This window comes from Equus quagga, chromosome 6 (assembly GCF_021613505.1).
Source record: "Equus quagga isolate Etosha38 chromosome 6, UCLA_HA_Equagga_1.0, whole genome shotgun sequence".
Taxonomy (NCBI): domain Eukaryota; kingdom Metazoa; phylum Chordata; class Mammalia; order Perissodactyla; family Equidae; genus Equus; species Equus quagga.
Window position 1 is genome coordinate 114312981 of NC_060272.1, and position 12114 is coordinate 114325094.

The 12114-nt window shown below is 34.9% G+C and overlaps 1 protein-coding gene across 11 annotated transcripts in view; it reads right to left on the minus strand.

Annotated features, from left to right (window-relative positions):
• MPDZ (multiple PDZ domain crumbs cell polarity complex component) overlaps positions 1 to 12114 on the minus strand; it is a 130235-nt gene that overhangs the window by 67325 nt on the left and 50796 nt on the right. For 10 of the 11 annotated variants that reach the window (XR_006889085.1, XM_046664552.1, XM_046664558.1 and 7 more), the window contains 4 exons: positions 11768 to 11953; positions 10394 to 10603; positions 8198 to 8314; positions 5295 to 5462 (listed from right to left, as the gene is read on the minus strand). Coding sequence is in view for 10 of the 11 variants with exons in the window: in XM_046664552.1 (XP_046520508.1) it covers positions 5295 to 5462; positions 8198 to 8314; positions 10394 to 10603; positions 11768 to 11953 (681 nt within the window). In the remaining variant the exon portion in view is untranslated. The remainder of the gene's footprint in view (positions 1 to 5294; positions 5463 to 8197; positions 8315 to 10393; positions 10604 to 11767; positions 11954 to 12114) is intronic. The other variant, XM_046664551.1, reaches the window with a different exon arrangement.

Below are 12114 nucleotides of genomic sequence, written 5' to 3' on the forward strand. Positions count from 1 at the left end.
TCCATCAACTGCTGTTGAATAAATCTATCAATCTTCCCTTTGATTCTTTTATCGATGTTTTTAAAGTATAAAAGCAGTGTATGAATACACTATCATCAGAAAAGATTCAAGCCATACAGATATACATTGCGCAGGCATACAGACTATAATATGAAAGTCTTCCCTTACGGTTCCTACTTCCAGTCCTTTCTCTAGTAGAAATAAATGGTGGCATCAGTTGGATGTTTATTCATCAGACTTTTTATGCTTTTACATAATACATGTGCACAAATACACAAGCACACATGAATGTATACACACATTTTTAAAACCTAAACGGAACTACACACTAAGTAGCATGTTTTTACTACTTTTTTGAAGTATTTTTTTACTTGACAAGAGAGGTTTCCATGTTAGTAAATAAAAGTCAACTTCAGTCTTCTTATAGCTATAAAATATTCCTAAGTATGAAAGGCACTGGAGTGTAGACTCTGGAGCCAGGCTGCCTAGGTTCAGATGCTGGCGCCACTACTAGTAGGCAGTTTGAGCTTTGGCAAGTTATTTAAATACTCTGTGCCTTGGTTCCGTTGTCTATCAATTGGGAAAAATAAGAGGATGTACTACAGGACTGTTGGGAGGACAGAGAGAGTTAATACTACAAAGTACTAAAAACATGCCTAACTTGGGGTGGACCCAGTGGCGTAGTGGTTAAGTTTGCATTCTGCACTTCGGCAGCCCGGGGTTCACAGGTTCAGATCCTGGGTGCAGACCTAGCACTGCTTGTCAAGCCACATTGTGGCAGCATCCCACATAAAATGGAGGAGGCTTGGCACAGATGTTAGCTCAGGGCTAATCTTACTCACCAAAAAAAAAAAAAAGAAAGAAAAAAATACTCCTGACTTAATAGAAAATGCCTAATAACTTTCAGCCACAGCTGTTATGTTTAGTATACATCTTTGTGGACAGGTGAGAATTTGTTGAGTATGAAATACAATTAGAGCTGTGGGCCAAATGATATGCAAACTTAAAATGCTGATATATAGTGCCAAATGGTCTAATTTTCTCCTCCCAAAAGAAAACATGAGAGGACCTATTAATTCATTTTGCCAACCCTAGATTAGTTTGGCGATTTGATCTATACAAAATATATTCGTTGGTATTTTAGTATTTTACTATGCATGTCCTGGACAATTAGCGAGAACACACTATTTGTATACCTTCTCTAAATGCTCTTCATATACTTCATCCAACTTTTTATCAGGTGGTTTTCACTCGTTGTCATTGACATATTCTGAATATAATAGTCTTTGTAATATACCCTGCAAGTATTTTCCAAGCTTGTCACTTGACTTTTAAGTGTGTATATGTTATATACATATACGTGCAGAAGTTAAATTCTTTACATAATCAAGGATTGTTTATGTAATTCTTTATGAAATCAGAGTTGTCAAATTTTTTGTGCTTCTGGGTTTTCTATGTTGCTTCGTAAGTCCTTCCACGGCACAAAGTAAATTAAATGCTTTCTAGTATTTTTTCTTCTATTTCATAAATGCTTTAAGATTCAGTTTTAATCCATCCAGAATTTATTTCAGGGTGTGGTGTGAGAGAGGGGTCTCTTTTCATTTTTTCCAAATGGGTAATAAATTGCTCCAACACAAATTTATGATACTCCTCTTCCTCAATCAAGTTTTCATCTTTCTCAAATTATCAAATATTCCTGGTACAAAGAATTGAGACAAGTGGCAATATCATACAAGCCAGTAACATCTTAAGAATCCTCAGGAACAAATGTTAGGAAGGCATCATTCTGCACACTCCTAGAACCTAAACAAAAACTTGTTAGCTCATTCACTCAACTTTGATTATTTCAGGATTACAAAAAATAACAATGTACTTACTACAAAACTGGTTAGCGTCTGTATTACCAAATTAATTATAATAATTAGCAGTAAATCATCCCCCCCACTCTTCAAATAAAGATAACAATCAAAACTACTTTTCATCAGAAAAAGAGGTCAAGCTGCCCTTGTTCAGCTGGGGTTTACTGGAAATCGTGTAACAGAAACTGCCATGCATTATTCATGAAGGAGTTAACACAGACACATAGAAAAGAAAGAGCTAATCAACACAGCAGACAACATACGCCTACTTCAGGAACGTTTCTGGTTGCTGAACAACCAAGTGAGTTTTATTTTTAAAAGTCTTATGGATCTGAAAGAAAAGCAGTTCTTCCCCCATAAGACGTCCAAAAATAACTCTACAATTTCCCAGTGCAACTTGGTATCCGAACTGAAGTCTTTCAAAAATCCACATTAATGTGTGCCTCCACTTGATATGTTCTTGTCCTCAGGAAAAAATGAGGGGGAAATTAAATTAAAATGTCAAATATATTTGAAAATAGCTCTGTTTCTTAAGTGTAATGAATAAGTTAAGGTTGTACCTGAGTGTGTTATTGACCCAGATAATATATTTACATAGATTTGACAATTATTTCTGCATTGTGTTATGTCTTTGTAGGTGACAAGAAAAACGGGATAAAAAGATTAATCAAAAAATTAAAACCTAGAACAATGAGAAAGGAAAAAACCCACTGGTGTTTTGCCTTTAAAATCCACATGCCATGGAAATTGCTATATTTTTCAGATTTTTGAGTACTGGTTATTTCACTTAAATCCTTACACAATAATTAATCCTATTAAGCAAACACCACTCCCTTAAAAAAAAAAAAAGAAAAAAAGCAGAATTGGCCCCCAAACAGGAGAATTTTGTGTAGAGGAGCTCCACCATATGGCTGCAGCCCTTTCACGTCTAAGTTGCTGGCAGGCCCAGGCTCTGCAACGAACAGTAAAGCCTCCCTGGATGATAATGAGTCCTTGCTCTGGTTGATTAGTTCTTACAACTTCTGCTGGCATACCTGACCAAGGTCAAAAGACCTCTCATCAAAGTAAGGAGAGAGGTAAAATTATTTGTGCATCTCCAGCCACCATTTAGGGCTACAAGCTTATCACATATTTAGCAAAGTCGAAAACTTGAGGAGTCGCTGAAATCCTCACACTATTTTATCCTTCTTTCAAATCAGTATAGAGGCTTCTTTGTTTTTCTTAAATACCATATACTATACAATTTCATTTTATCCATTAAAAAGTCCTAAAGTGAGCTCACTTTCCTTTAAGAAAAATGGTCAATTCTAAATTCCATATCAAATTGCCATTCTTTTTAAAGTGAACTTAGCGCAAAGAAACAAGAAGATGAATGAAGCATCTAATGTTTTATTTATTTACATACAATTTTCTAGTAAATATCTAGGTACTAAAAAATGTCACACACATAAAAAAACAAAAACAAAATAACGCTGCAGAGATTTACCAAGATGCAGGAACAGTCCTACTTTCTAAGAAAACTGAAAGCACACAGGAGTTTCACAATGTGTTTTAAAACACCCTCATTAATGTCTTCTTTGTTGTTTTGTAGTTTAAATATTTCTGTTGATAGGCCAGCTTGCCAAAATTTGCTTCAACAAAAGAGTAAACTGCTTGGGGAAAAAAAAAAAAAGAGGCGAACAGACTTTAGTAAGCCAATATGTTGTGCTGCATACAGCCAGCATTTGCCCTGTAAAATACATGCTTCTCAGTATGCAGATTGTGTAATCCCTTTAAGTAACAATTACTAAATTAAACAATGCAATCTGTCCCACTGGCAAGAAGTGTGCTATGCTGTGGATTAGGAGATTCCATTAGGAGATGAACTCAGCTTCCAGCCCTGAGGCCAGCAAAGACTGAACACATTCCAGACAGGACGCAGTCAGATAGACAGTCTCAGGTGTGGTGAGAGAGGAGCAGCTGCTCCATTCAAGATTATACCTTGCAAACCAATTCAAGGAGATTGCCCAGCATCCTTTGCAAGGATAACAGGTGCACCTTGAACATAAAAGAAAGTGCTTTGAAAATGTTCTGGCCAAAAAATTACTTGTTAATCAGGAAAGGAGAAAAATTGTGCTAGATCTATGGAAATTTTACTTTCCACGTGATTCATAAATACAGTTTCCCTTCCTACTGAATTTAATTTATATGGAAAATATATATATATCTCATATATTTAAGAAAGAATTATTGTCCAGTGTTTTCATTTTAATTTTTAATGTTTATTTATGGTATATTTCCAACATAGAAAAATAAAGAAAATATATGTATCCATATACAAACTCTTCACCCAGATTTAATAGATATTAACATTTTGCCATATCGTTTTCAATCTCTCTTCTTAAAATGATAAGATATATTAGGTACAGCTAAATCCCATGTTTCCTTTTTTCTCCAAGAATAGCTTCTTTCCTGAAATTGAGAAGTATCATTCCCACATATTTTTAGGCTTTTTAAATACACACACTCACACATATACTCATAAAAATACACTGAATTGCTCTGTATATCAACTTTTAGAAAATACAAACAACTCCAACAAATCAATAGAAATACAAGCAACCCAATATATAAATGGTCAAAAAGATGTAAAGAGGCCAGTGATGGAAATAAAAACCAAATGGCCAATATATGAAAGAGTATTCAACCTCACTAGTAATCAGGAACTCCAAGTTAAAATAGTAAGATACCACTTCACACCCAAAAGACTGGATAGGTTTTAAAATATCACATATTAAACATTATAGAGTATATCACCAAGAAAATGAACATAGTGGGGCATTTACATCAATAATCTACTTATAAAATATAGACGGCACAGCTATGTCAAATAACAACTAATTCTTCATTCATACGCAGTGACATAAACATACCCTTCCATTCCTTGTGATTTTTACGTAAAGTATTCCTTGGCACCATTTTACATAAAAACATATGACAGCATTAAGTTTAACTTAGCTAGTAAATATTAATGCAAAAAATATTTTACTATCCAACTTTGCATAAAAGTCAGTTTTAAAACTATTAAGAAAATAAAAACCATTAAGTAAATAAACCTATACTTGTAATTTTTCCAAAGTAGACACAGCTAAAAACACAATTTGGGAAATACAATTCATTAAAATTTTTCTTTCTAACATGGAAATCCTGATCAAAGCTTTGAACCCTGTGTCCATCATTCTGTATCAGGGACCCTAGATCTAAACAGTCCCTGGGAGTCTAAGAGTTACCCAGTCAACACGACCTAAACGAAACTGCACTTTAATCCGATGATGACTCCATGACTGGAGAAACATATGCCTCTCACATGCTACTCCCACAGCTCCCCACAAACACTGACCTCTGGACAATCACATGCAAGGTTCTCCCGTAAATAAAATGACATTTTCTTTGTACCTTGGGAGGAGAAGACGGAAGGGAGGATCCATAGTTCAGGCCATCACTACAAGCACTGCCATGTAGAGATAAAATAGAGGCTTGAGTGGAGTAGATACTGTCATTATCAGGGGAGTACTGAGACTCAAAGGTAGACTCGTCTGCTAAGTCAGCATCATTGGTATCCACCTAGGAATAAAAACAGTTAAGCTCAGTTGGGAATTCTGTTCAATTACATATATGGCAAAGTCTCGAGGCTAAAAGGCATACTAGTATCGTTCGTCTACTCTATTTTCTACATGACCTCTTCAACCCTCTTCACCACATCAGAGACTGACTAAGGCAACAGAACAAAGATGAGCTGCTCACCCACAGCAGAGAGCCCTGGCAGGGAAGGTTATTTCACCCCATCAATAAAAGGGCTATTGGTAATGAGTAACAAAGGGCCTGGATCAATTCTAACTTTAAATAGTTCTACTCCATAAATTAAGGTAAACGTTTACTTTTTTCCAGTCCATATTATTTTTTAAAAGCACCTGCCAAACTCCTAGAATTTTATAATAAAATGAATGAGGTCATCATTTTCCCTATTTAATTAAAATAAACTATTATTCAACAAGGCAGCCAGGCGATTACCTATTTGTAAAATTCACTAAAATAATATATTTTATCTATATTATCTTTAACTAAATTTGAAAACCGTTCAAGTGGCAGGTCCAGAACTTGATGGTGATCATCAAAACTCAGAAAGAATATCAGTGATTGCATGCTGAAATTATACTAACAAACAGAGGACCTAATTACGATCTGGTTATGGTGAAGCTATAAGTTATAAACTTCTGCTGTTGGAAAACTACATAGAGTAAGGTGGAGAATTTCACCACATATTATCTAAAAATCCTATTACTACCTTCTGTGGCAGAACCAAGGGAAGGAACTAAGTCATGAGAGTTTGAAGCTCTTCTTACAATGCACTCAGTTACACCTTAGCATAGGTAGAACTGACATAAATACTACCCCTCTCTGATTACCAGAATTTTCTGTCTTGATGGCAAAATCCTCTGTGTTCTATTTCTTTGTGATTTCAACTTACATGTTTAGCCAAGAGAAGTCAGAAGCATTATAACATTATCCTAGGTCACGTTCTTGCAAAAACATGATAAGAATATAGGTGACCAATTTCAAAGTGAACCTTTCTCTAATGATATATTTTAAATACATGTTCAAATTCACTAGTGAGTAACTATGTGGAAGTTCACCCTTTACAAATGTACCCCTCATGTACAATAATCTAAACAGTAAATACCATTTGTTGTCTAGATAGTATTAACTAAGCCTTGTGTCATGGATAACAACAGAAAAATATTTGTTTTAAGTAACACTAAAGAAGAGTATCTCAGAACAATTTGCATATCTATTGTTGATGCCTTAGAATCTTAAGAGAGATTCTAATAAATCAATTCATCTAATTATCGTAGAGAGAAAAACACTAGGACCCAGAGAAGTTGAGTGACCAATACAAGACTGAATTGCTGGTCGAGCAACAGACCCAGGATACCTGTTACCATAAGATGCTGAGCTCAGAGAAAAGTGGGATTAATCTTTTTTGTGATTAGTATTAAGAAAGTCATGTAAACTCTAGAGAAAAAATTGTTTTTTGAGACACGTCTAGGGACAATAATATATTTGTGTCCTGCAGCATTTCAAAAAGCATTGCTATGGCTGGGTACCATTTAACACATTTATACCATAGTGCTGTATGCAGTTCATAGCATTCTAAACTATCAAGTCTTCAAGTGTTAACATAATGCCCATGGAGAATAGGGCTAAATGTCACCTGGAATGCTAAGTATTATAATAAGAAATTATTGCATTTATTATAATATACACCAAAACTTTCCAAAGAACTATTTCAGGAGCTGGCAATTCAAAAATATGAAGAACTGTCTCCCACAAAATTACAATTATCAAAATCAAAGAAATAATTCATACTCTGGTTTAAAGAAAGATGTACACAGTTATAAATACATAATGGAGAAATTTCACAGGTTTTAAACCTCTCTTTAATCGAAAACACTAAACAAGTACTTAAAAAGCGGGTATATTCCTTTCTAGTTACATTGGACAATGTTTTCCCCCCAGAAAGTTAGGTTATGAACCTGGCTTTAATGGCAGGAGCACTGGAATAGGATGCACAATTTGTCATATTGCATAAATGTCATGTGTATATTTATGTCTGGTATTTATGCTTTAATTATTGACATAGCATTGTCCCCTATACCAGACAATAAGGTTCTTAAGAGCAGGAATCATGTATTTATTCATCAAAAGTGGCCTCCGGTGGTCCCTAAACACATTTATTCCAATGAATGATTTCATATAGATCAAGCAAAAATATAATTTTAATTTAAAATTTTCTAGTAAATCAGTGATGTGTACATATATGTATTCATAGAAAACATGGATTTTGCCTATTCTGGAAGCTTTTGTGTTCTTCATCAATAACAAAACCAATTTATATGACTTTCACACTATTAACAACTAATGGAAAAAATAGACCTGTTACCTCATTAAAAGGCAGCCAAAACAATGATTTATGATTGAGTACTGAAAACAGTTAAAGAATGCCTGGCGATACCCGGTTATACAATTAGAGTAAACAAGTGCTCCAACAACTTTTGGTATGACACAGACATAATGCACTGCTAACTGAATTTCCCCCACAAACCAACAAATAGTTGTCACATATATTATGGTTTGCTTTTCTTCCTGTTTTGAACTGTGAGAATCATTGGAGTTGAACAGAAAATGTTTAGTTTTCCAAAACATAATGAACAAAGAATAAGACTTCAGAATATTTTGAAAGGCAACAATAAGACATATAAGATTTTTTAAAGAAAGCTTGATAGGTCGTGGCCACTAACCAGAGCCAAGTCAGCCCTGAAGAGGGCTTTGTCAGCCAGCCCTTCCTCCGTGCAGGAGTGTGGCGGGTAGAGAAAGGAATCCTCCTTAGCAGAAGCATAACCTTCTTCTGGTGAAAGCTGCAGGGAGAATGAAGCTCAGCGTTTGAGGGTGAGGTCAAGAAAAAGAAAGAGACCAGGAAAGAGGGAAGGACAGGGAGGGGGTAAGGAAGGGAAGGAAAAGTAAGGGAGAGAGGGAAAAAATGGGCAAGTTTTCAAAAGGTAACATTTGACTTTCACATAGAATCATGAGCATGAAATACGATAATATTCATATTTAACATTTTTATTTAAGACACAACAAAGAAATTTGTTTTAATACCAGTATCATCTGTTAGATGAGAATCCCTTTCTTCTAATTTTTTCATTCTTCTTACAAAAGATTAAGAAAATCAAGAATTTTTTTTATGTTGTAGTAATCTTCTGGTCATTTTTGTCTGCCAAATACTCTGGCAAAACAATGACTTCTTAATATAGAAATACGGCAACTTTAGGTGTTAAGACATAAAAGAAGTCACAGAAAAACCAAACATTAAAAAGAAGGATCAACTTCTCTGTCATCTCTTACTAGAATATTATTTTAAAGAATATAATTTACTTGACAAGGACTGTTAGTGAATCTTACAATGAAGTCCCTTAATTTAGCATGGCTTAAAAAAAACCATCAGCTCTCCATGTACACAATCTACCTACATTGCAGTGCTGAGCTATCACACGGTAACCTTGATCGCAATGACAGAAAACCTAACATTTTCATTCCAATCTCAGATAAAATAGGCTAAAATATTTAGATTGTCTTGCCTCTATCACCCTGTATCAGCAATATATGCACAAGTATTTTAGAGAAAAACTGTTTCTCTTCTTTTCTTACACATTATTAGTTTAAAAGTAAACCTCACTTCATGTAAAAGAGATATTCATCATATATTGAATTGGAAATATCAACTACTCTCATGAAAGAAATTTATTTTGGAACTAGATAGGAAAAATAAAAGACTGCTTCTGAATAACTGGTATGGTTTCTCCTCAAAAGGAGTAAAAACATATATTGGCTCGTTTGCTATTTTTCGTTGTCTAACAGAAAGACCAGAACTGAAAGTACGCTCCATCATAATAAATATGCAGAGTCCCATAACAGCCTATTTTCATTTTTACACGCTCCTTTGTATTGATCGTTCGTTCGGATTTCTACAATCCCAGTTTAATTTCAGGTTGGATTAACAGATTCTTCCTTCTTCCTTCCCTCTCTCCTTCCCTTTCTTTCTGTTTTCATAAATATATTTTCACAGGTTATCAAAATTCTTTGTGTAATAAAAAGTGAAGCACAAAAAATTTAATTAACATTTTAAATATATTAACAAAGCTTACTATTTGAACAATTTCTTTCACAAAGTCAACAAATCTTTATTTGATGGTTATGCAAATATATCTATGTGTTTGTGTTTTCTTAAGAGAAGGAATATTCACCCTTTCACTTAAAAATATATTTATACACTGAAAAAAAACCCCACAAATATTGAGAATGTCTCCAATATTTAATTGCAATTCAGTGATAAGTGCTATGTTGCAATCACTATATATAATAAACATTGACATTATGTAGCATGAATTCATTAGCTGTTTTTAATATTGCAGTAATTAATGACACAAGGGCTATTCCCTCCCCGGAGGATGAACCTACTTCGGAAAGTTCAATTTGTTGCTCTGTGGTAATTAGACAACAGATGTGCTGGGGTCAACAGAATACAGGACCGTAAGTCACTGTGACAGAGGTTTTACTTTATTCCACTATGACTAAAGAGTCCACTGTCAGCTGTTAATGCTATTAATTTCTCCAATACTCCACTATACTGGTATATTTTAAAGCATATTTCTTTGAGAATATTTGATTCTATATTCATCACGACTTTATTATTGCATTAAAAAAAACTCAAAAGTGAGCCACAAAGCAGTAAGTTATGAATTTATTTCTGAACTTTCTGGCTTTCTTTCCTTTATTCTTTTAAAGAATATTACTCAAAGTTAAATCTTTACACTCATGGAGCCAACAAACATGTTCATGAAAAGTACCAAAAGTCATGACATCTGAAGCTAAAAGTAAGCCTAAGAATCATTTTGTTTGAAAATATAATAAGAAATGAATAAAATCCGAACTCTTACGGGTAAAGGCTTGGCAACTCCTATTCTCACTGTTCCTGATGGTGCGCCCTTTAGAGCCTGCACAGCCTCTTCGAGACTGCTGTTTTCCAGGGTAACATCATTGACGAACATGAGTCGATCTCCAGGAAGAAGCCGTCCATCCTTTTCAGCAATGCCACCAGGCACCAAAGAACGAATTACGATCACAGTGCTCGCTGGATCAACTGGATCCTGACGACAGAAAAGGAAAGAGAAGGCAGCTCCTTTTCACACTGAAAAATGTTTTTACACGGTGTTGTCCACTTTGAATTGCAATGGATGGGTAATTGTTTCAAATGTCTTAAAAAATTTTCATATAACACTTCCAATGAATTATCTGGGTAAAGGCTGTCTCCATTTTAAAGAGTTTAGGAAGAGCTCACCCTAAACAATGGCACCCTCACTTTCCATTGTTCCTGAGTAGACCTCATATTGTACTGATAAGTCTGAAATTGTAAGTTTAATCTGATAAATTGTTCCATTTTATAACTATCATTTGAGGCTAAATCTCAGATATATGAATTACTAACAGCAGCATTTGTTAAACAGGATGTTACTGCGGTGGAACATCAGTAGACGTCAGTGTCCTGAAGGGAGGGCCTGACTTTTTCAAGTGAAGAAATGCAGAAAGAGACCATACAGTATTTAGTGATGCAGTGTTTTCAGAAACACGGCAACCTTAGTACTAGCAAAAGGCTCCAGAATCAGGCCCTGTGGAGAACACAACTCCCAGGAGTCACTGGAGATGGTTTCTGGTTCAGTATTAATTGATGAGGAGCAACAGCTGTGCTCTATCAGGCAGGCTGTAGCATCTCCTCTCTTACCCAGCACAGAACACAATGCAGGGTAAGGATGCAGCCCACACCGGACCGACTGAAGCTTACTCATAAATTTGGTCATTTAGTCAAATGACAGGAATACTAGAATTTATAATATACTCAATTAGAACTCTATCATTAACTTCATACAAAAGAGATCGCTATCTAATACTTTCTGTCTTACCATTAAAATATGAACCGTCAATTAAGAGCATGGAAATAAAAATAATTTAGACATATTCCCCAGGTGACAAAAAAAAACAACCTTAATATTTCCATAATATTCCTAAAATGTATTCTACATGTTCTTCACATTTCCAAGAGCTGAAATATAAAAGGGGTCGACAAATTCAATGTTAAAAGAAATCCTTTATGATAATCAATGAATCACATAAATTACTACTTTGAAAAATTTACTAGAAACAAGACAATGTCTTTGATGACTCTAAAATATTATCTGCTTTTTCTGATATCAACAATATACCTTTAGTATATATCATCTTTTTTTAAAAAATTGCTAAAAGTAGGATATATTTACCTGATAATCTAAAATGCTAAAACCAAGTCCTTTGCTCCCTTTCTCCAGCTCGATGTACTGAACATCAGTCTCCCACATGGCCAAAGGTCCTTGTACCTCCTCCGCATTCTGACCCGCATCAGTCATCGCCAACACAGGATCCTCTGTCTCTGAGGACCCGATGAACTCACCTAGATCTACATGAGGCTGGATAACAGACCAGACAGCTCTTATTTCAGAGGCACTAGATTAGCAGATACATACAGCAACACTACAAGGAAAAGGGAGATGTCCAGCATCTGTCCAGAACAAAATACTGACATATAAGAATAGCAACAGCTAACCATGAAATCTTCATGAATTAAGGA